Here is a 23,214-nt window from a genome sequence, read left to right on the forward strand (position 1 = left end):
AATTCTTAAATTTTTTTTTTCGTAATAAATAATTAATAACAATAAAATATTTATTCACATACAAATTTACAACTTACGAAGTAGTTGATGCACAAAATTTTCTATCGGCCTCGTTGAATAAAAATTAAATGTAGATGACTTTCCTTACCTTACGTTTTCAAAAATAAAATTCGGATTTTATGAAGATATAGTAGTAACATTTGAGTTCGTGTCCGAATTGCATTCATTATCCGTTCCTTGGAATAAGTATTTAAAATACTGTACATATGGCTGACAATGTTCTCCCTTTGTGAAGGCTGTAGTATTATGCAGTCTCAAATTTCGCTGCTCGAAGAACTTAAAGACTGAATGAAAAAGCGTTGCGTCGTCAGTAGCTTTTGCTGCTTCCAAGAATTTTCTTGCCGATATCTGATCCGCCATTCCAGCTGACCGAACGTACCTAACATGTACATATATAATAAATTCATATATAAATGAATGTATTTAGGAGACATAATCGATCATTAAGTGCTTAGTGATCAGTGATATCTCTTGAATGCAATCGATGTTAACACGATCAGAATAAAAGTAATTTTCCAAATTACCGTAAAGCAGCTAAGATGTGTCCCTTTGATAAAAGCACTTCAATTATTTCCTCGTGCGCGTTTCCCAGTCGTTTCAACATGTCTAAAGCCAACTGATGTGCTGCTGGATACAAATTTTCCAAAGAGAGTAGTAAACAAGCTAAAGGCTTCGAGTCGGCAACTACGTGATACTGTAATAATTGATGAAGCTGATAATAAGCCTTACGATGTACTAACGTTGTAATAACTAATTCGTGCAAATAATGCTGCACTGGAATCCCGTGTTCAGCTAGCGATCTGCAAAATTTATTATCAAATTGATAAAACAAATTCCTATAAAATAATTTTTATTACAATTGTGAATTATCATCGATTATTTTGCACGTACCTAATATACTCAAGTAGAACCCAAATTATCATCTTTGGCTCTATCGTATCTTCGGGAAACTTGGATAATATATGACTATACATGTCGCTCTGATCAAGTAACAGCTTATATTTAAAATTATCGGTTAATATTGTTACATTTTTTACATTGTTCTGCAAAGGCGTGCCCATCTGCAATTAATAAATAAATGTACTTACTCTTTATATTATTAAACAAAATAATTACACGTAAAAAATATTAAACACATTAAAAATTACCTGATTCTGTATTTCACTTTCCAGATAATTTCTGTATACAGAGTTAAGCTTGTCGAATATAATTGGCATTTCCATTAAACTTACAGGTAATTGATTCATAAAGCTCTGCAAGACCTGAATTAATATCTGTTTAGCGTTTGACCGATGCATTAAAAATTCCACTAGAAGCACCTTATCTGTAATTAACTTTACTAATGTTTCCAACCTGAGCTCGATATACCTGTAATTTTATAAATATTAATTAATTAATATTAATAGTAATATTAATAGGTTAAAAAAATTACACAAGAATGTGTTTAAGAATGTGTTTTAAGACAAATCGACATAAAATATCGTAACTAAACGTACCATAAGCAGCCCAGTTTTACATCGATTATTATATTTGGTTGAAAAACAACCCAATTAGGAGAATCTGTATAGCATTAAGAATTAATACATTTGAATCAGGTATTATAATTTAAATTAATAATACATTAAAATCAATTCATAAAAAGTTACATAATTGGCAGGGCTGATACATCTGGTCGGATAACGTCGCACCTGGCACTTTGAGATTAAAAGGTTTAATCGGTTTCGCCGTAGTTATATTCGTGTGATGCATCACTGTTCCATCGCTTACACCAGACAGCATAATGTCAAATATCATCGATGTCTATATAAAATTGCAAATGTAAATTTTAAATAAACATTTTTACATTAATTAATAACGTTACCTTTGACGCTTGGTGATGAACAATGATAAGATTATCAACAACATTTATCGCAAATCTACCACCGACATCTAGTTTTAACATGTGACTCTTTTTAATGGTCATCATCCTGCAAGATAAATAATTAAAACATTGTATAAACATAATTAAATTTATTTAGAACAATAAATCTTACTTGTGCACAGTATAAACATATACAAATGCTGTTCCTATTGAGCGGTTTGCTCCAGGTTGATGCCTCAACAAGATTATACAAGGTGTTCCATATAACACAGCCAATGCTACATCTCTTTCAGAAACAGCCAGTTTCCCTGGCTTTGTTACACCATGCTCAACTACAATATTACATTAAAAAATTATTAAAAATGTAGCATATTAAAAAAACATACAGACAGTATCTTACTAACTTTCAAATTTAGTCAATTTGTGAAGATTTCCAGGTGTAACATGTAATGCTTGTATCTGATTACCAATTGTGCCAGATGATAGTAGAACCAAATAACTCTTGGGACAAAATACAAACCAATTTACACCTAAGCTTAAGCATTTCAGTGCTCTAACATTACGTTTTTCTGGATTAACCTGAAAGATTAGTAATTTCAGCATTCAACTATCAAAATTTCTTCTAAATAATATATAATATATTTAAAAAACATTATAAATGGTATAAGAGCTTCTTACTTGAAACAGTTCCACTCCATGATCTGTAACTACAAGTATCTCAGTGCCATGAGTCCATACAAAACCCAATATTGTGGCATTTTTTCCTTTACATGACTGAGAATATTCGGCATAATCCAAACCAGAGACAGAGGAGTAATTAACGAATTCCACTGACGTGTTGGTGCGCTGAATTGCAAGAATGTTCATGTCAGGAGAAAACTTGATGGATATGACAGGACCTTTGTCCTCCATCCGGAAGTTTAGGTTCTGATCTGGGCCCTTAACGAGCACTCCCGTAACACCTCCCGAGCGAACAGCAAACACCTGTACGCGGATCACATTTATTATCGCACAGAGATGAGAAATAGTTACGTGTATCAAAAGAAAGTAGAAACTAACTTGCTGCTTCGAATCGTCGAAAAACACATTCGTGAGACAGCTGACCGATTCAAACCTGATAGGATCAGGGGAGAGCTCCAGGTAGTAATCATCGTTCTTCTCCCGGTCATCACCTTCCATGTCTGGCATACCATTTGATTGCATTTGATTCTATCGAAAATACCAGAGTACCAAAACAGCCTGTCGTTCTGTACTGTGACGTCGAGTCAAAGTCAGGTTGGGTTGCGCACTCTAGCGCGTTATTATTTAATAAATTCTCTTTTTATTTTGCTTTATTTTATTAATATTAGGCCGTAATTTATTTAATTTTCTTTTATTATATTTTTATCTTAATTTGCCGTATTTAATTTAACTTAATTTTGGGATGTCTGACTTATTATTCAATTATACTACTGAAATCTTCGACCGTCTACTTATATACGATGACGCGCTATTGCATATGATCAGATGGTGGGAAGTTTCAGTAGTACAACTGAACGATAAGTCATTTTTAAATAAAATATAAAATAAAGCAAAATTAAAATCAAATATATTAAATAATAGCACGCCAAAGTGCGCACATTATGTAAAACAAAGTTAAAAAATATTTTTTATTGTCAAATAATAAATTTTAGATCAAGTATACAATAAAACATATAGAGAATTATACATTTTAATAATAAATATTACGTAAAAAAATTTATTGCAATACAGGGAAAAATATTTGTGTTACATAGTAAAAAATATCATTAGTAAAAAATATCACATTTTTAACTGCAAACTTAAATATACAGATTTACTAATAAAAGTTCGAGGCAATAAAAATTTAAAATTGAAATACAATGAAAAACATCCATACTGCAGTAATCTATAAAATTGTTCTATATATTTTTAATGTCTATTTCTTCTGAAAAAAGGATGTAATACTTTTAGATCCTGCCGCTGCTCTCTGTCTAGCTAATTCTTTTTTACCAGGAGCAGTGCTTTTCTGCGCCTGTAAAAAAATATGTAGATATTTAAATTAAATTTATTCACATAAATACTATTTTGAAAATGCTTTATAAACTTCATAATTGTTTCTTTTACAAATATAATCTTAATTATTTCACGAGCGGGAGTGCTGAGCGCGAGCGAGAAAGAATACGCGAGAGCGTGCGCAAAAATATTATTTACTAAAGTAACAATTATTGTTAATAACCAACCTTTTCAGACTTATTCGCGTCTTTTGTCTGCTTTTCTGTTTCTGATACTGAACTTTCCTCAAAAGAATCTTTTTTAATCTTCTTGTCATCCGTTTTATCTTCAGGGCTACTCAGCTGACGTTTTTTATTCTCCAGTTCGTTACATATATTCAAATGTTGCGCGAGTTTTTTTGAGAGATCTTCAGCAAGGTATTCTGACACAATACCATATGCATATTTTAAGTATTCTATAGAGAAGAAAATTTTCAATCAGTATTTTATCAATGAATTGTTCGTGCTTGTAGAAGGTGGCCTACAAAAATTAATCGATCATCAAGATCTTATATTTTTCGTTTCCACTATAACAGATATTAAAAACTTTTCAAATTGATCTTAATATTTAATAAATAATTTTAATCTTAAGATTAATATTTTTTTTATAACAAATTGCAATCACTTTGTAATCGGAATTTAAAATTATATCGTTTTTCTTACCTGTTTCAGTACCAATTTCATATTTAGTACTTTTAACGTAAGTAGCACTCATAGCGCCTTGAGAAACGTGAACTCCTTTTTCTTTCAATACATGCATTACCTTTTCAACCTTCTTTTGCAACCAATTTAATGATTTTTCTTCGTTATATTTAAATGCTTGGAGCGACTCTTCCCCTTTGCAATCGGCAACTAATGATAGATTCAAGTTTTCACAATGAGCGAGACGAGATGTCTCTGGAAAATCCTCATCCCAGAGACATTGTTCCAGAGGCTGTGCCAATTGTGACTGCAAGAAAATATGTGTTCTGTAAGAATTTCTTTCGAAACTAATTTCACGGAGCATAATCAAATCAATTAAACGTAATAAAATGATACACGTCACGTGCGAGAGTTGAGACCGAACCGAGTCCTTTGGGAAAGCCCTGATAACATACCGATAATATACCTGAAAGACGCGGAAAAGATTAAACGAGTCGGCAAGCTGCATAGATCGCGTATCGCGGCGGCGATCATTACAGATCGCGTATCGCGGCGGCGATCAGTACAGATCGCGTATCGCGGCGGCGATCAATACAGATCGAGGTAGCAATTCTTTATTCTTTTGCCAGCCAATATGCATTGGCCGGCGAGCTACTTTAAAAGGAAAGCAGCACAGAGCCTTCATACTTTGTGTCACCAGTTCAATAAAAGCCCACAAAAACGTTATAATTTCCACAATTGTATTTAAAAAATATAAAGACAAAATTTTGCAATTACCTTCTTTAAGTATGGCAAAGCCAAAAAGATTGGATCAATTGGTGTGGACAAGTACAACTTGCCATCAGACTTGACATTATTATCAATAAACCAAGACCTCTTTTTTTCGTCAAAAATCAAAACCTCCTGTACAGTAAGATTTCCAGGGCTAAATAGAAATATAGCTGGCTTATTGGAAGCTGGGTGCTTGAGCTGGACAATCTCAGGCTGACCTCCGTTTGCCCTGCCCAGAGCATCTTCTAAAATAAATTTTCACAAACATTCAGTTCAGTGGTTGAAGCTTTTCTAGAAGCAACATCTACAATGATCAATCGCATAAATTAATTGGCGGCGAATATCGGAGATTGTTAATATAAATAGTAGTAAGTTGCTCTCACCCTTGACGAGGAACACCCATGTACTCGCCGACGAGTTGCAATTTGCCACCTTGACTAGCTTCTGTGGTAAACTTTTGGCGCGCGGCATCTTCCCGCGTACCCTACGTCGCTGTTTTCACAGGTTATGTTCTCTGTGGAAACGCTTGACCCGAGTTCGACGACCTTTCACGAACAATTTTGTAAAATATGCTTTATTTAACACGACGATTTTGACGACACTCAAACTTAAATAACAATTAATTAGTCAATTAATATACCATAATGCACTAAAAAATTAAGTATTAAAATTTTGGTTAATTATCGAATTAGAAAAAAAAAAAAAATGTATAAAATATAAAATAATATTTTTTTAGGCTCGTTAAAGTAATGTAAAAAAAAATATTTGTCGAGGAGATAATCAGATCTCCAAAGAGCTGACGGAACAAGTCGAACATCTATCTATTAATCGATTAAGCATTGCTCGTCCAGCTACTCCAGCTCTCGTCGTGTTGCTGACGTATCGACGTGTGCATGCCGGTTGTATACACATACATATAACTTGTGTGTTGTATGTGGTACACGTTGCCATTAACCTGACAAACGTACAAGTAGTTGCGCGTGATTTCCAAAAATTCTCGCGATTGAGGAAAAAGGGGCAGGTGTCTATGATTATTTCCAATTTTTCCGGCTACGATGGGTAAGTGTTGGTAATTTTAAATTTTTAACCTGAAAGTACATTATTCAGAAAAAAATATAAGCTTTGGTGTAATTAGAAGCGACTTCAGCCTCGTTACAGCCCGATAATTTACCTGTCAATTTTATTAACTTAACATTTTGATGTTGCAGCTGTTAGCAGCGAAATATCGTTCGTGCTGTCATTGATACTGATAGTGTTACTATTCTCTGGCATGCAGATGTACAAGGTTTGGCTCAGCTCTTCGCAGTTTGGAACAATCCTGGGAGGCTGGATCGGATCCTTGTTGTTCATTTGTACATTAACCGCAGTGGGAAACCTTGAAAGTACTTTATTCGGAAAGTCTTTTCAGCAGAAATTAATCCCAGATGGTAGGCATAGAAATGGCATTAATAAATTTTTTTTTAATTATACTAGAACTTAAATATTTAAATTTTATGTTTTTCCTGTTTCTTCTTTCTTAAAATTAATCGCCGATTTAATTTTCGAAACTTGACGCGAGACACCATCGTGTCTCTTGATCAAATAATAGGCAGTATGCAGAAGTAAATTAATTACTCTTGTTCTGTTACAGTGGTCTTCTCATTGACTTTTAGTCTAATTGCTTCCGCCTTGATTCATCGCGTGTCTACTACAACGTGTTTGATATTTTCCTTGATTGCGTTGTATTATATAAATAAAATTTCGCAAGAAACGTACGGCGTATCCGCACAAACTACCGTGATACAGACAAAAAAACGCAAATAAATAAGTATAAAATGTATTTGTATTACATATATTTTTACTATTATGCATATTGTATCGCAGTTCCATGTAAAACTTCCAATTTGTAATACAACGCCAATTATAAATTGTTCGATATTTACTTTCTTCAAGACATAAGTGCATTCATACATTTATTTGTACATTATACTGTCAATCATTCATATAAATATATAAAAATTTGAACAAATTTACATTTAGATTTGAGGTACAATAAGGAAAGGACGGAAAAGACTAACGAAATATGTTCGATTTAATGTAAATGTTTTGTAATAGTACATTATGATATTTACATTGCGCAATTTAATTAAATAATATATGAAAAATATGAAAATATTTCTTTTGCACATTATATAAACAAAATATTCAAGGCTTGTGTTTTTCAGTTTTCCTGTGCTTTTCGGCTTCTTCCTTGTCACTAAAATATTCATATGCTTCGTCAGAATCCTCTATTTGAACTGAAGCGTTCGACTGACTACTCGTTACTTGCTTTATTTGATTACTATTACTATTATGTTCTGGCATTACTCGTTTATAAATTGCCATTGCCTAAAAAATATAACGACATTTAAATTTAATACTATTAATGTTATTATTAGAAATTTAATGAATAACGATGACATAAATAGCGACGAACCTGCGCTACAAATGTTGAAACATCTCCTACGTTGCTCGGCAATATTAATGTATTGTTAACTTTTGCTAACTTGTTGAATGCTTCGACATATTGTTCTGCTATGCTAAGCGCCGCTGCATTCTTCGCGTCCGTTGCGCCAAGAGCATTTGCAACTACTTGCAATCCTTTCGCTCGTGCCTCCGCAACTGCGACCACTGCCGCAGCTTCTCCAGTAGCTTGATTTATTTGTTCTTGTCTTGCTGCTTCTACAGTAACAATAAAATTACATATTATATATATATATATATATATAATTTATATTATTATTACTCCTTTTTCCCTTTTTTTTATAAATAACGAAAAGGAATTAAAGTAGCACGAAGTAATTTTCTCAAATTTATCGAATAAGATTTGAATATGAATAGTACAGCACCTGAAGCTAAAATTCGTGCCAGTCTTTTGCCCTCGGCTACATTTATTTCAGCTTCCCTAACACCTTCGGATTCCAATATAGCGGCACGTTTCTTTCGTTCGGCTTCTACCTGCATTTGCATTGCTTCCTGCACCCTTGATGGTAATTTTATATCCCCTACCGTACAAATATTATAATTATAATAAATAAATTTTAGAAATTTTTTAAATACTAATTACATAAAATGAAATATCTGTTATCACAATTATTACTTTTAAAACTTACGTATTTCATATCGCAGGCATGTTATTCCCCATGCACTACTAGCCTTATTGATACTTTCTACAATGGAAACATTTAACTCTTCTCTTTCCCTAAATACCTTATCTAAAGATATTTTTCCTAATTCGGATCTCATAGTGGTTTGAGCTACTTGAATTACAGCAAATTCTGCATCCTCAACGCCGTAAGACGCTAAGTACGGGTCAGTTACTCTTAAATACAATACTGCGTCAATATTCAGAGTCACATTATCTGAAATAAAATTAAAAAAAAAAAAAAAGCTTGATTACATATCCTGCATGTCGTGATTTTTGTTACGCTGATTCGAAAAACGCGCACTCGTTCGGTCATTCTCTCAAAAGACTCTGCACTCGTTCGAGTCTCCGGGATTCACGTTCGCGCTCGGAAAAAAAATCATGCAACAACGAGCAAGAGCGACCGGCTTCCCATCGCCGCGCGAAACAATCGCGCATAGGCTGCGAACTTTACGCTGAGCAGGGCCACAATATGTAATATTTTGAAAGCTTTCATCATATGTTACTCACCTGACGTAACTGCACTTTGCTGCGGCACATCTATCGCCAACTCCTTCAAGACTTGCACATATTTAACTTTGTCGATAATGGGAAGTAAAATGTTCAGGCCGGGGTCTAAAATCTTATGGAACTTTCCCATACGTTCTACGATCCACGCCTAAGCAAAATGCTTTTCGTTAGGCCTGTTATCACTAATTTTATACGTAATCTTACTTTAAACGATTTAATGAATTTTAAATTGAATTAAACCGATCTAGGAACAATTAAAATAATTCACGATTAATTGCAAATGCAGTGTTGAATGATGACAAACCTGCTGCTGTGGAACAAACATTACGATAGTGTTTATGGGATTTAGTGGTTTGTATCGCGAGTTTTGAGATGTCGAGCTGAAGGCTTTGTGTCCTATCCTCGCAAACGCGTAATCCTGCAATGTAAAAAAATTTCGTTAAACCTTCTATCAATCCAGAATCGTCTTACAAAGTTTAAAGCTGCAGAAAATACTCCACCTTAACAAATCCGAAGTTCCTTGCCAGTATCACAGCACCGCCCGTTACAGCACGTTTATACATTTTTTTTTTTTTTTTTTACTTGCTTTACAATATATATAAAAAAATTTAATTTTACTTAACAGATTATGCCTTTCGTAGGTTATGCGATAAGAATAATGTGAATAATTCTTGGTTAATGGCACCCGTGCTCATGGCCGGCTCAGTCAGACTGACCCGAATCAACCTAAGTGCATAGAATGGCATAGAGCGGCGTATGTGTTAAATATCTGGTTGACCAAGATGGTTGACCGAAAATGGAGGTGACCAATCGACACGCGAGGAATAGCCGTGAAATTTCGCGGAAAGATGTCGCGCCGGTGCCTCGGAGAGTAAACTGATTTCGTTTACGATAGTGAGTTGCACGGAGAGAGGAGCGGTACTTGGTAGGCGACGGTAATATATATATATATACATCCATACATACATATACATATATATGTGCATATACATATATGCTTGAGATGTACGTCGACGGTATATATTTTCCTTCACGAGTCCTTTAACGCTTTCAAGACGCGATGGGCTTCTCTCGACGTATTTAACGCCCGTGGAAACGGACGGCTCGCCAGCGAGAGCCACGCGTGAAGACATCCCGGAGAGGACCCCACCAGGATCACGGAATAGGTGATCGTTCAGTGCCAAAACGTGACGAACGCCAAGCGACACGGCTCTTAGAGCACGGAGGAAATCCCGGGAAGATCAGCCTCGAAGGAGCCTGCCGATACGCGGCGAGTGGTGATCGTGCACACGCTGAGACGCCAAACAGTAAAGATAATTTTCACGATTCTGCCGTACCGCCTCCCCGCACGCAGCCGTCCCCAGCAGTATTTCACGTTTTCAGCGAAGCTGTCCCTCGTCCCGCATCCCCGATTATGTTGGTAAATTGGAGAACTACGATACAGCGCTTGTTTGGGAACAGTTATTGAGTACCCTAAAATAATGAGTTTCTCCCTGGAATTGCTGGACGCGATTTTGGAAGTATACGGTGAGTAAGCTGCCGTTATTTGTTTAAAACGGACGCACGGACATAGCGACTGATTTTTTTTTCTGCAACAGCAACTAGAAATGATGAGATGCTGGCTTTGAGATATTGTACAATCAACTTGAATAATCAGCATGTTTTTCAGACTTTTTGTCATTTGTATATGTTGTATATCATTGTGACTCTTTCATTCAATTGTCTTAAAAACGACGGTAGGAACTAAAAAGAATGGATTATTTCAAGTATATAGATTTCACAATTTTTTAATTATATCTCTAAATTTAAAATTGCATTATAATTCATTGATCTTGAAAGATATGTTTTTTAGTCTATTTAAGATTATTTTAATATTTAAAGCACATTTTAATATATTTAATATTTTATTTAGTTAACTAATAAATTAATTTTTTTTTTTTAATATTTTATTTTAAATATGAACTAAAATTAAATATAAAAAAAAATGTTTTTAAATTTTTTATTAAAATGTCACAAAGCAATAATTTAATAACTACATATTTTATTCTTTTAAAAACAAGTCTTTTGTGGTTGTTTAATAGTCATTTAAGGTTGGTTGTAATATTAAATAATTGTAAAATTATTTTTTACAATGTATCAATTAGCTCTCTTGCTCTTTAAAGCATAGAGCTTTCATAAAACAGTTTTTGCAATAAATAATAAAGTAAATGTGTAATATTGGCTATTTACTACTGATGACACATCTATATTAAATTGTTTTATATAAAAAAATGTTATATTTTAATTAAATAAAAATTAGCTTTTTACAACAAATTATATGTTAATTATTCCAGACTGAGAGTATATATGGAATCAAAATGGCACGCAGACGTAAAACCGAAGTAAAAGCTGAGAAGTCATCTTCTAAATATGTACCTGTACGCAAATCTAGCAGACAAATAGCTAAAAAGCAATTAGAAGAAAAAAAAATTAATGGATACATTACACAAACATCTTGCTCAAACAGTTCAGAAGATTCTAAGTCTACTAATGAGGGTCATAGCCAAGTTCTTTTAAAAAAGAATCAAAATTCTCAAAAGAAACATCACAAACATAAAAGTACTTCTAGTAACAATGTAATTGTAAATAATGACAATGCTGTATACAATGCTGCTCGATACAAGAGGGACGCGGGTGAAAGTGACAGTCAAGATGGCATGGATAACATGATAAAAAATTCAGAAAAACTTAGTCCAGAGGATGTACAACAAGTTGTTGTCGGTAATCCAACTGAATCTTTATCTACATCTGTATCAACCAAATCTGAAACATGGTCAGAAGACGTCATAGAAGAAATGATTATCTGTGAAGAAATGCAAGTAGAGGAAAATGCTGGAGATAATAATTATTCTATGGGACAGGACGACGTTATAGTTGAAGAAGTATTACTTGTAAATGAACCTAATGTAGAAGACAAAAACTTTGTAGAATATACTGTGATACAAAATGAGAATGGTACTGAATCTATAGCATCCAAGTCAGAAAAAATTTTAAACAATGATTATCATGCTATTAGAAAAGATGTTAATAATGTACATACTAACAAATCAGAAAATCCCATATCATTTATGCATACAGATGAATCGACAACGTCGTGCAGTAGTGGAAATGGTAATACTACAGATTCTTATATAGATAAACCTTACATTAATAAAAAGAAAATGGGATTGGGAGATGGAAAAAGCAAAAAGCAAAAGAACAAGACAATTTACGATAAAATTAGAAAGGAAATTTCAGAATCAATATCCGAAAGAGTTCGTTTGTGTTCTATTAAAGACGAATCTAGTTCTTCTGCCGAAGAAGACAATTACAAACGAGAAAGCAAAGATTTACAAACAAAAATACGCATGGATTTGTCACAGGAAGACTCTAATAAAATAGATAATAAACTCGCAGATATGCAGATAAGCGAATCTTCACAAGAAATACAAAAGTTAGTGAATGATCTCTCTAGTGTGGAAAGCACCGACTCTCCGGTACAAACTTCTTTAAATACGGAAAAGTTGTCTCCAATCCCATTAAATATTGATGATGAAAGTAGTTCATCATTATTAGATAAAATGGAACAATTGCATCGCCCGAATAATTCTGTTAATTCTAGTACTAAAGAAGTATTCTTAAAAACTACAGAACCTAACAATATTAAAAATCGAGAACAAAATATATTTGAATCTAACTCTTGTATTGATAATCTTCAATACAGTACAGATCAAGTTTCATTAAAATCGAAAATTACACAAGATAAGAAAAATACAAGCCAACAAAAAGATCTAGAACATTTCCCAACTATTGATGAATATCAAGATAGTGAAGGAGATAACAATAAAGTTGACAATGAAGATAAGTTGTGTAGCAGTAGTGAAAATAGTAATGATACATTATCATCATTTACCAATTACAAAGGACGAGAATTTGATATAAAAAATGCAATTAACAATACAAGTAATATTGACAAAAAAATTGAATTTAGAGATTATAGTGGAAACAATGATACAACAGTTTCTGAAAATAATTCTAGCAGTTCATCAGGTGTAAGACGAAGTAGTAGAATTCGATCTATTGGATTGATGAAACAAAGGTAAGAAATAAAATAATTTAATCTTAAAGAATAAAATCTTATGTGTGTTTTATTAATTATTAACTTTTATTAATAATTTAGTAAATTAACATATTTTTTATATGCGTGTTTTATTAATTATTAACTTTTATTAATAATCTATTAAATTAATATATTTTTTAATATAGTAATTTATATATGAATAAATGTTTTGTACTATACATTTAAAAATGAAAGAATTAATTGTATTTAGATCTCGTGGACGTGGGTTGGTTACAAAACCTAATGCAGAGGTTTCAAAAGCTATTCTTCAACAAGAAAAAGAAAAAGTAGTTAATAATACGAATTCTTTAGTTATTCAAGAAGTAAAAATAGATAATAAATTTGAAACTCAATGTGAAAAGGAAAACAGCTCTATTAAGATTTCAACATTGGTTGATACTTCGACACCTTTAAGTACTAGTTATACCACAGGATACGATTCTGATTCTTCAAAACCAGTTAAAGTAAAATCTCGCTGGCGAAGATCCAGTGAACTTGAAATGGGAGGATCAAATGCAGGATTTGGATCAATTATTGGTCCTGTATCGTTTTTTGGATCGTCTATTACACCTCCGACGTCTGAATCAGGACGTCATGCACCCGTAAATGTAGTAGAAGCTGTATCATCAGAATTAAAACATAATATTGGTACAAATGTGAAAGTTTGTTCGGAAACAGAACAAATTAAAGACGTACCAATAACACCAGTATACAGTAATATTTCTACTGTTTCAACCGTAGCACAAATTCCAAAAACTATAGGAGCGAAAATTTCGCTACCAATGGTTCTTGAAACAGAAGATAGAGAAATGGAGGAAAGACTGAGTCAATTTGAATACTTGCACGAAAATTTATATCTTACTGAAAGGTATACATAAAATTAAAAATTTAATTATTATTTTTGTAATATACACGAGTATTTTTTTTAACAACGTGTATACGATTATTTTATCGATAAAACAGTAAATATACTTATGTTTTTAATTAGATATACAAATAAGGAAACCAAAAGAATGGTGTGCGATTGTTTCTTAACTGAAGAAGAAATTGAGAGAGGAGAACTTGGTTGTGGGGAAGATTGCCTTAATAGACTTATCATGATAGAATGGTAATCACGTTTAATAATTTTTTTACTTTATATTTGATTTATGATACAATGAGCGAAGTAAAAAAAAATTAATAATATTATTTTTATATTTTTTAGCGGACCTAGATGCGTAGTAGGTGATAGATGTACCAATAAAAGATTTCAAAATTGTAATTATGCCAAATGTGAAGTATTTCGAACTGAGAAAAAAGGTTTTGGATTACGTGCTGTTGCGGATATAATGGCGTAAGTGATTTTTTTTTTTTTTACAAGCAAGGTATAAAAAAAACTTTTTTTCACATTTTTGGTTTACAATTATAGGGGCGAGTTTATAATGGAATATGTAGGTGAAGTTGTAGATCCAAAAGATTTTAGACGTCGAGCAAAAGAATATTCCAAAGATAAAAATAAACATTATTATTTTATGGCATTGAAATCTGATCAGATTATAGATGCTACTATGAAAGGAAATATATCTCGATTTATTAATCACAGTTGTGACCCAAATGCAGAAACACAGAAGGTAAATTTATACTTTATTCTAAAATTAAGAACAATTTTTAAATATTAGTAACAATATACATTTTAATGATATTTAAATACTTTTTAGTGGACTGTAAACGGGGAATTGCGAATAGGCTTTTTTAATACAAAATTTATTGCTGCTGGCGAAGAAATTACATTTGATTACCATTTTCAACGTTACGGGTATGTTTTCGGATAATATTTTTATAATTATTAAAAAAAGATATACATATTTATATTTAGATTACCGTAATATGTTACCTGTTTAAATAACAGTAAAGAAGCTCAGAAATGTTATTGTGAGGCCTTGAACTGTCGAGGTTGGATAGGCGAAACACCTGAAGAAGAAAAGGAAAAAATTGAAAAGAAAGAAAAGCGCGAAAGAGATACGAAGAAAAAGAAAGAAGAAAAGAAACCTGCTGATTACATGGAAGATGAAGATGTAAATACAATTGCACAATTAATAATGTTATTTAACATGTTATATGCTTCTTTATTACTTTGTTCTTTTATTTTTTTTTATTTTAGTTGGAGGAAGAAATAGATAAATTATGCTCAGGTGGTTTGAAAAACCGAGCGCACACATTAACATTAAGTAGATTAATGGTTCGTAGCAGAGAATTAGAACACAGAACACGTTTATTACGTCTTATTCAAAGTGGCGAACAACCATGTCGAAGATTATTCTTAGATTATCATGGATTAAGTTTAATTTGGAGCTATGTTATGGATATTGCTACAAATGAATCGGAAGAAGCTCAACAATTTCGTTTAGAAGTGTTGAAAACTCTAAATACACTGCCAATGCCAAATAAGACGATGTTAATGGATAGCAAAATATATGGTGTAGTTGAAAGATGGGCAAAAAGATTATATCTTTCTCCAAATGCTGATTCCCCAGAAGACGATCAGATTAAAACAAAAATGAGCAACGAAGAATTGAATAGTAATTTTGATAGCAATGAGAAGAAAAGTCCCGATGAATGTTTAAATGACATTCCAGATAAACGTAACAACAATATCGAAAGTTGTTTAGAAATTAAAACAGAGAATACAGATCAAAATCTTATTCCCGAATTAGCTTTAAGTCTCCTTGCTGAATGGTCCAATCTGAAAGAAGTTTTTAGAATACCAAAAAAAGAAAGAATTGAGCAAATGAAGGAGCATGAAAGAGAAGCAGGTAATTTTTAGAAACATTAATAGCATTTTAAGTCTTGTTATTATAACTTGTATAATTTCCGTATAAATATTTTCGGTTTTTGTTGCAGATCGAGGTTATAGAGAAGAATTGGAGAAAGAAGAAAAAATAGGCACGTCATATGATAGGTATGTACTTATTACGTATAATAAAAAATAAAAAATATTAAGTTAAATATTTTAATTTAATAATATTAAAATTACTAGATTTAGATCTGATAGATATAGTCGAAATGAAATTGATAAACGTGTTGATCGGAGACGAGGCCGAGAATCTCCAGAAACCGAACATAATAGACCGAAAGATAAAAGAATAGAAGAACGAAGTTTAGTTCCTATACCGCGAATGACAAAGCATGAACGTAGACAATTATTTGCATTGAAAGTTGCAAAAGAAGAAGAAGAAAGACAGCGTCGTCAACAGCAAGAATCATGGCAAGAGCACGAAAATAGATGTTTGGCGTTGGGTATAGATCCCCATACTACTGCCATGGTTGATCCTCAAACTGGTTATCCTGTTTACTACAATCCAACTCTAGGACAGTGGCAACATTATTCCACTCAAGGTGATATTTTTAAATATGTTCTTTTTGTAGAAATACTAATTTATATAATTAATTAAATTTATATATTTATTTACGCGTCTAATATAAATGTAATATCTTTCTGCAGACGGAGGAGAAACAACGCAACAGTGCACTCCTGTATATGTAGGAAGTACTCAATCCACTGGTATAATGAGTCAAAGTTCTCATGTACTACCATCAACAATTACAACCGACATGTCATCCGGAATTACGACTGGTATTCCACCAGTAGCTTATTCATTAAGTCAAACGCCTGTGTTCAGTCAAACATCTTCCTACTCATTAATATCACATCCACAACCATATACCGAAGGACAACTACCTGTTCCAAATAGTTTAGTGTCTGTTCATGGTGGCGTCTCTTATACATCAGTTACCGCGCCTCTTTATAATCACATCGAAAATCCCACAGATCAACAATTCTCTAATCTTGCGTCCACGGAAAATATCGCAAATCGACCCCGACCTGAAGTTCCGGCAATAGACTTACCACCAAAATGGAAAAGCGCAACGGACAACAGAGGTAGAACGTATTATTACCATGTAAAGGAAAGAATATCGCAATGGTTACCTCCACCACCCGATCACATCGGAGTACAACCAGACTCGTCATCTACCTCGGAATCTAGTGAAGAATCCAGTTCATCAAATGAGGACGATGAAGATATTGATCACATCGAGGATCAAAAAAGCGACGATATGGAGGCAAGTAACGTTCTAATAGAAAGTTCTTTGAGCACATCTAGGCCAAATGTATCTAGGAGAGCAGGTAGTCATAATCCGACAGGAAGTTCACTGCCGTTTCCTGAATCTAAGAAGAGACGAGATGGACTGGTTCAAGAAAGAATTATTAGTGTAAGTATAATTTATATCGCATATTCAACTTTTATTAAAATAACGATTTATATAATAAAAGAAATTTTTTTTAAATTAATTTTTTATTTTTATTTTTATTTTAAGAATTACACCGTAATTTTTACATCGTAATAATAAATTTGTCATGCCAATATCGTCTTAAAGCTTTTATGCTTGTGCAATTTTAATTGATTTATTATTTATATAGCCACGTAGGGAAGAGGATCGTATTGATCATAAATCATATAAAGAAATAAAAGAGAAACTGCGACAAAAAGAAAAGACAAAATTAAAAGATCATGAGAAGCTAAGAAAACATAGACGAAGTAATAAATCGAAATCGCATTCACGACATGGATTAAATAAGCTGCAGTCAACATCAGCCGAAATGTCTCCTATGTCTGAAAGAAAGATTAAGGATACATTTAGAGTAAACATGGCTAATGTGATGGTTCATTTCTTAAATCCATATAGAAAAAATGACTGCAAACAAGGTAGAATAACTAATACAGAAGATTTCAAGCATCTAGCGAGAAAGGTATGTTTAGTTTAAGCGCGATAGATTTAGCGTACAGTGCTCTTTATAATCATATTTTTCATTCTAGTTGACACATTTTGTACTTGCAAAGGAATTAAAACATTGTAAAACCGTGGACGAGTTACAGTGTAATGAAAATGTTAAACATAAAGCAAGAGATTTCGTACGTAAGTACATGAGTAAGTTCGGAGCAGTGTATCAGAAAGGTACAGACGAGGATTAGCTATAAATTATAAAATGGAAAATTGTTATTTATTCTGCGAGCACGCTGGCTACTGCGAAATATATTTAGATAAATATATTTAGGCCATATGTAGATACACATTTGTAATTGTATTATTGTAAAGTAAAATAGACAAGTTTGTATATGCGTGGAGATGTTTTTTCATGATTTAGCAGTTAATACATTTTAGCAAATTTTTTATTTCCCATACTTTATGTGTAAATTGGATACATGTTCATTTATACATGCTAATTACGCATGTTGTATCTTTTATAAATATTGTAACTTATATGCCAATATACACACATACAGTGTAAAATATATACTCTGATAGCTGCATAAGATTTAAACCTACCTTTCAATCAGTGTCTTAAATAAATATTTATTTATATACATTATGCAATAACTTTTGTAAATAATCGATTGTAAATGACTTGCTAACTGCTTCGCTGAGTTGCTGTTGTGCTTGCTAACTCAATTGTCTGATATTTACAAAAAGTGGACAAAAGATGAAAACAAATCTTGCATTTATAAATTTAATTTTGTATTACCAACATTTTGTCGTTACATGTTAAAAAAATGTGATGCGTGATTTTTAAAACAAAATTAATGTAAAATATTAAATAAAAAGAACTCTACGTTTATTGATAATAACTGTTTTGTTAAATTTGTTTTAATTTTATCTATTTATGTAATATTATAATGCTATTATCTGATTAACTTTGTAGATTATTTTTACGCATATGTGGTGAACATATAAACCCTTCAAAATTTAAATAAAAATGTATAATTTAAATCTATGGTATGTCATTAAATTTGCACCCAGTTAACAAGAACATGTAGTTTATATTATACTATTTTGTATTTTATAAACTTTAAAATTCCTAAAAAATAATTGTTTTAATTAAAAAAAAAAAAAGTGTTAAACATAAATAAATATCAATACTTACGAAGCATGCAGTATATGTATGAACATTAAAAAAATTGTGTTATGTCCATTTTTTAAACTAACATAATTGGCTAAATTTTGTTTAATTTTGCTTTATTTTATTTTATTTTTCTGTACATTATTTTATTTTATTTTATTAAAGAATATTTGATTTATCGTTTAGTTAAATTACTGAAACATCCAGCCATCTGATCATATACGATGGCGCGTTGACTTGTAGACTTGTACTACTGATTATCAAACGCGACGATGGCGCCTAGAAGCAAAGAGCCCAACTCGGAATCCCGGCTTCCACGCGTCAAATACAGAGGCTCGTCCGTGTGAAGCCAGCGTTTCAGCTGCCGTCGGCTTCACACGGACGAGCCTCTGTATTTGACGCGTGGAAGCCGCGATTCCGAGTTGGGCTCTCTGCCTAGAAGTGCACGATTAATAAAATCGATGTCATCTAATTAGCTCATAAAGGACTAATTAGCGACGAGTCCCACACTGCCTGGCAGATTCGACCACCAGGCGTGCGTAAAGAATATTTCTCCCTACATCTAAAAACAAAAAAAAAATAAAATAAAATATATAAAATCAACTAAACGAGAAAATCAATTTCAAAATTAATATATAATATATCTTACCGGAAGAATATTGTCTTGTTTTTTCTTTATCTTTTCTTTTCTCTGAATATTTCGTTGCTTAACAGCTTTTTTCAATTTCTTCTGCTTTTTTACAGTCTGCGTGTGTAATTGAATTTGTGATTTCAATTTGAAATTTGATCTTAAATTACCGTGTCCCAATTTGCTGGTTATGCCCACAAATGATTTTTCTTCCGAATTGTTTAATTTGCCAATTTTAATTTTTTTAGATGGAACTTCCTCCTTGGAGTCCTCATTTTTCCTTTTATTTTTATTTCCAGACCACAAAGGATTGTTTTCGCGACTTTTCTGAATCCTTTTCTCTTTTGCATTTACCAAGATACGATTCTCTATCGAAAATCCGACAATAGGTCTCTATATCAAAGTAAAAAATTCGTATATACATATATATATATATATAATAAACAATTATTAATAATCAAATTGAATCAACTCTTCTTACTCTGCCTTTAGAAAATATATTTGGATTGTTATTAATACTTCTTAAAGCTTTAAGTGCGTCTTCATGACTAGTAAATGCAACAAAACCGTATTCCTTGGATTTTCCTTTTCCAGATGCGTCAATATTTTTCAAATCACGCATAACTCGTGCCTTAAAATTACAAATATAGTAACGCTTAAATAATTACATATATCATTAAAGTAATATTAAATTAGAAATAAAATTATCACCTCTTTAATTACAGCCTTAGGACCACTGTGATTTTTAAACAATTGTTTAAGTTTTGCATCGTCAAGATTGGGAGGTAAATTATGAACAGCTAGCCGTACCCGCGATACAAACATATTTAAGTTACGCAGCATTTGTGATTTCCATTTCTCTAATTTCAAACGTTTTTCCATATCAGATACCGATACTTCCGCCGCAGCTGGACTTTTGGCAATTATAACTAAAAATCAATGGAGATGTTAAAATTATTGTATGTAACATTATCTTGTAATAACATTTTGCAATCAAATAATTACCTCCTTCTTTGATAAGATACAAATTTCTCGAGTCTTTAACTCTTTGTGTCTTTAAATTTTTATTATTTTCAACTTCTTTTCTATGTAATGCTTTATGGGCTTCGATTATTTGATCGCGCAAACGTAAATCAGTACCAGCTAACAAACACTTTTCGGCGTCTTCAACGTGCTATAATTATTTTTCATACAATCATAGACAAATTAAATTATAATATAAATAAAATTAAAAATATTTGTGTTAAAATAAATTAGAAATTCTTACCTTGAATTTAACAAACGCAGTACCTCTAGAATATTCCGTTAGAGGATCGATACATACAAGAGCATAATAGACAGGTCCAAATCGTTCCATGTATTGTTTAAGTTCCTCATTTTTCACGGAGAATGGTAAATTTTTTAGAAAAATGGTTTTTCCTTCACTAACATCATTAGATACTCGATGTGGCCGTTTACCCAATTCGGAACGATTTTCTTCCTCGTCACTATCTTCTTTCTTAATTGATTTATCAATCGTAATATTCATATCACTATCGTCATTACTGTCATAAACTTCATTTTCATTATCATCTTCTATTTCGTGTACTTTTACTTCATCAAAATTACTTTCTAATTTTACACTGTCTTGTTCTCTAAAATAATAAAAAATTATATTTAAATAAAAATTAAAACAAATATTTATAAAGAAAACATCGATCAGATAATATTAATTTATATTCCAATGCCATTTAAAATTTTAAATACCCATCTGATTCGGCATCCGAGTCACTAACTTTATTCTGATCGCTACAAGACGTTTTTATTTCTGTAATATCCTGCACATCATCTTCGTCGGTAGGCTCAGTTTTAATTTCTGATTTAACGTCTATACCGTTTTCAGAAAATTTTGTTTTAGAAACAGCCCAATCGACTATCATGGGTCTGTTTAAAAGAACTTGCATATTTGCATAATGTATAGCCTTTGCAGCACTTTGAACATTCTTATATTGTAAGAATGCAACTCCAGTTTGTTTACCATCAGGTCTAGTTAGAATCTTTATCTCTGCTATTTCACCAAATTCAGAAAAATGCTCCTTTAAATTATCTTCTGTAACCTTCGAAGAAATTAAAGAAAGTTATTAAACATTAAACTAAAAGCAATTAAAAAGTATATAACTTTTGTAACAAATACCTGAAATGCTAAGTTTCTTATTACAATCCTGGCTCGTTTTTTCTGCTTTTTTATTTTGTTAAATTTTTTTCTTTTTTGTTTTTTAAGAATATCCTTGTCTGTAATCTTTTTCTGAGCATCATTACTATCATTGCCATCTTTATGCTCATTTTGAAAAGGTTGCCTTTCATTTTCATCAATTTTCTGATTCTCAGCAAGGTTTTTATCCAATTTTTCACAGAATTTAGATTTTGAGAGAGCCCAATTACTGCTTATGTTTCTCCCTACAACAAATATCATATGTTAAATATATATATATATTAAAATGATATTTTTTTAAACAAAATCTCATTATATAAATACCAAGAAATTCCTTTTTATTGGTATTAAAAATTGCTTTTGAAGCATCTTCAATACGTTTAAAGCTTATAAAACCACATCCTACTGGATTTCCATCTGGACGTTTTAAAAGATTTATTTCTCTAATTTCACCAAATGGCTCATAAAGTTTTCTTATATCTCTTTCTGTTGCCTAAAAAAAATATAATATTCAATAAAGCAATAAGTTGTCTGAAAATAAGAAAAAAACTAGAAAGCATACATAAAATACTGTTCTTTCTGCTAAAATAAAAATGTTTACATTGCTTTTATTTTTTATGCAGTAAAATACTTAGATACATACCTTGAAAGGTAAATTCCTTACAATTATACGAGAATTCTGACCATTTTCATTTGCAGTGTCAATTACTTTTGCTTCGGACGTTTTGGCTCTTCTCAATTTAGCCTTCTTTCGATACATCCAAGACAATTTCTTGTTCTCCCTATCATTTTTTTTACCTAAAGCAATGCAAATGCTAATTATGGAAACTAAACCGAATCAATTTTATTACATTGTATATTTAAAATTCCTACCGTAAAGTGGTTTACCCATTCTTTTACAATCACAGATTTTATAACAAAATATATTTTCAGTTCCAGCTTCAGAACTGCTTACGTTATAGGTTAAAATCCGTGCGACCGCATGCTCGCATTTTTTATTCTGCTGACCTCGACAGTCGATGGTCGATAATCGGCTTTCTAAGTCTCGGCCGTCTCGGCAATATCGACACCGTCTGCAAAAATTATTTTGTAATAAAAAATCATTTTTATTGACAATACAAAGATTCAAGAGAGAAAAAGGAAGACAAAAATAGCAATTGTTGTCCGATCACGTTTCAAGCGAGAGAAATAGGAAGAAATACTCGAAGATTATTAGAATTTCGAAAGCCAACTTCAAAATGATCGGCGGCGGTGAGAGATG

General features: G+C 32.1%; 6 protein-coding genes across 10 annotated transcripts; 2 read left to right on the forward strand and 4 right to left on the reverse strand.

The window, feature by feature from the left end:
* Window positions 1–13: 13 nt before the first annotated feature.
* Bulli (regulator of MON1-CCZ1 complex protein bulli) lies at window positions 14–3,235 on the reverse strand. The gene is made up of 11 exons (XM_070660179.1): window positions 2,981–3,235; window positions 2,600–2,905; window positions 2,326–2,500; window positions 2,094–2,253; window positions 1,922–2,027; window positions 1,707–1,860; window positions 1,557–1,620; window positions 1,209–1,428; window positions 952–1,121; window positions 585–860; window positions 14–439 (listed from the first exon to the last, which is right to left on the reverse strand). Exons 1-11 carry the CDS (start codon window positions 3,122–3,124, stop codon window positions 178–180), a joined length of 2,037 nt encoding a protein of 678 aa, XP_070516280.1. The 5' UTR covers window positions 3,125–3,235; the 3' UTR covers window positions 14–177.
* Window positions 3,236–3,610: 375 nt separating this feature from the next.
* Window positions 3,611–6,225, reverse strand: LOC139104609 (ribonuclease H2 subunit B). Its single transcript, XM_070660189.1, has 5 exons — window positions 5,769–6,225; window positions 5,392–5,630; window positions 4,636–4,921; window positions 4,162–4,388; window positions 3,611–3,953 (listed from the first exon to the last, which is right to left on the reverse strand). The coding sequence occupies exons 1-5, from the start codon at window positions 5,854–5,856 to the stop codon at window positions 3,858–3,860; spliced, it is 936 nt and encodes a 311-aa protein (XP_070516290.1). The 5' UTR covers window positions 5,857–6,225; the 3' UTR covers window positions 3,611–3,857.
* Window positions 6,187–7,296, forward strand: LOC139104619 (protein KRTCAP2 homolog). Its single transcript, XM_070660199.1, has 3 exons — window positions 6,187–6,444; window positions 6,594–6,812; window positions 7,016–7,296. Exons 1-3 carry the CDS (start codon window positions 6,441–6,443, stop codon window positions 7,186–7,188), a joined length of 396 nt encoding a protein of 131 aa, XP_070516300.1. The 5' UTR covers window positions 6,187–6,440; the 3' UTR covers window positions 7,189–7,296.
* A 142-nt stretch (window positions 7,297–7,438) lies between these two features.
* Window positions 7,439–9,968, reverse strand: Stoml2 (stomatin like 2). Its single transcript, XM_070660184.1, has 7 exons — window positions 9,559–9,968; window positions 9,363–9,476; window positions 9,059–9,206; window positions 8,517–8,765; window positions 8,253–8,408; window positions 7,841–8,085; window positions 7,439–7,752 (listed from the first exon to the last, which is right to left on the reverse strand). Exons 1-7 carry the CDS (start codon window positions 9,619–9,621, stop codon window positions 7,570–7,572), a joined length of 1,158 nt encoding a protein of 385 aa, XP_070516285.1. The 5' UTR covers window positions 9,622–9,968; the 3' UTR covers window positions 7,439–7,569.
* Window positions 9,926–18,862, forward strand: Set2 (SET domain containing 2). Of its 5 annotated transcripts, none has more exons than XM_070660169.1 (15): window positions 9,926–9,993; window positions 10,114–10,585; window positions 11,392–13,175; window positions 13,408–14,064; window positions 14,185–14,304; window positions 14,401–14,529; window positions 14,605–14,806; window positions 14,894–14,991; window positions 15,085–15,250; window positions 15,337–15,988; window positions 16,077–16,134; window positions 16,213–16,571; window positions 16,678–17,447; window positions 17,656–17,985; window positions 18,053–18,862. In XM_070660169.1, exons 3-15 carry the CDS (start codon window positions 11,416–11,418, stop codon window positions 18,206–18,208), a joined length of 5,457 nt encoding a protein of 1,818 aa, XP_070516270.1. In that variant the 5' UTR covers window positions 9,926–9,993; window positions 10,114–10,585; window positions 11,392–11,415; the 3' UTR covers window positions 18,209–18,862. The 5 variants fall into 5 exon arrangements, with proteins under 5 accessions (XP_070516270.1, XP_070516272.1, XP_070516273.1 ...); XM_070660171.1 differs by lacking the exon at window positions 9,926–9,993 and having other exon boundaries at window positions 10,011–10,585; window positions 16,678–16,926; window positions 17,005–17,447; XM_070660172.1 differs by lacking the exon at window positions 9,926–9,993 and having other exon boundaries at window positions 10,011–10,585; window positions 16,678–16,809; window positions 17,005–17,447.
* A 647-nt stretch (window positions 18,863–19,509) lies between these two features.
* On the reverse strand, window positions 19,510–23,005 carry LOC139104600 (RNA-binding protein 28). Its single transcript, XM_070660180.1, has 11 exons — window positions 22,827–23,005; window positions 22,597–22,751; window positions 22,278–22,446; window positions 21,936–22,198; window positions 21,509–21,858; window positions 21,030–21,396; window positions 20,768–20,936; window positions 20,474–20,691; window positions 20,244–20,393; window positions 19,784–20,155; window positions 19,510–19,696 (listed from the first exon to the last, which is right to left on the reverse strand). The coding sequence occupies exons 1-11, from the start codon at window positions 22,843–22,845 to the stop codon at window positions 19,691–19,693; spliced, it is 2,238 nt and encodes a 745-aa protein (XP_070516281.1). The 5' UTR covers window positions 22,846–23,005; the 3' UTR covers window positions 19,510–19,690.
* Window positions 23,006–23,214: the final 209 nt, after the last annotated feature.

This window comes from Cardiocondyla obscurior, linkage group LG08 (genome assembly GCF_019399895.1).
Source record: "Cardiocondyla obscurior isolate alpha-2009 linkage group LG08, Cobs3.1, whole genome shotgun sequence".
In the NCBI taxonomy this organism is placed as follows: domain Eukaryota; kingdom Metazoa; phylum Arthropoda; class Insecta; order Hymenoptera; family Formicidae; genus Cardiocondyla; species Cardiocondyla obscurior.

Bases quoted from the DNA above. Each gene is read 5' to 3' on its own strand.
- Bulli (XM_070660179.1), bottom strand. From the start codon at position 3,124: ATGCAATCAAATGGTATGCCAGACATGGAAGGTGATGACCGGGAGAAG. The intron at 2,028-2,093 runs GTAAGATTTATT...TTTATCTTGCAG, and splicing joins TATGTTTATACTGTGCACAA to GATGATGACCATTAAAAAGA. The intron at 440-584 runs GTAATTTGGAAA...TGTACATGTTAG, and splicing joins CACATCTTAGCTGCTTTACG to GTACGTTCGGTCAGCTGGAA.
- LOC139104609 (XM_070660189.1), bottom strand. From the start codon at position 5,856: ATGCCGCGCGCCAAAAGTTTACCACAGAAGCTAGTCAAGGTGGCAAAT. The intron at 4,922-5,391 runs GTAATTGCAAAA...ATTTTCTTGCAG, and splicing joins CTTTGCCATACTTAAAGAAG to TCACAATTGGCACAGCCTCT. The intron at 4,389-4,635 runs GTAAGAAAAACG...TCTTCTCTATAG, and splicing joins TGAAATTGGTACTGAAACAG to AATACTTAAAATATGCATAT.
- LOC139104619 (XM_070660199.1), top strand. The intron at 6,813-7,015 runs GTAGGCATAGAA...GTTCTGTTACAG, and splicing joins GCAGAAATTAATCCCAGATG to TGGTCTTCTCATTGACTTTT.
- Stoml2 (XM_070660184.1), bottom strand. From the start codon at position 9,621: ATGTATAAACGTGCTGTAACGGGCGGTGCTGTGATACTGGCAAGGAAC. The intron at 9,207-9,362 runs GTTTGTCATCAT...CATTTTGCTTAG, and splicing joins TGTTTGTTCCACAGCAGCAG to GCGTGGATCGTAGAACGTAT. The intron at 8,766-9,058 runs GTGAGTAACATA...ATTTTATTTCAG, and splicing joins GCAAAGTGCAGTTACGTCAG to ATAATGTGACTCTGAATATT.
- Set2 (XM_070660169.1), top strand. From the start codon at position 11,416: ATGGCACGCAGACGTAAAACCGAAGTAAAAGCTGAGAAGTCATCTTCT. The intron at 13,176-13,407 runs GTAAGAAATAAA...AATTGTATTTAG, and splicing joins ATTGGATTGATGAAACAAAG to ATCTCGTGGACGTGGGTTGG. The intron at 15,251-15,336 runs GTAAATACAATT...TTTTTATTTTAG, and splicing joins ATTACATGGAAGATGAAGAT to TTGGAGGAAGAAATAGATAA.
- LOC139104600 (XM_070660180.1), bottom strand. The intron at 22,199-22,277 runs GTATTTATATAA...TATTTGTTGTAG, and splicing joins CAATAAAAAGGAATTTCTTG to GGAGAAACATAAGCAGTAAT. The intron at 21,859-21,935 runs GTATTTGTTACA...ATTTCTTCGAAG, and splicing joins TAAGAAACTTAGCATTTCAG to GTTACAGAAGATAATTTAAA.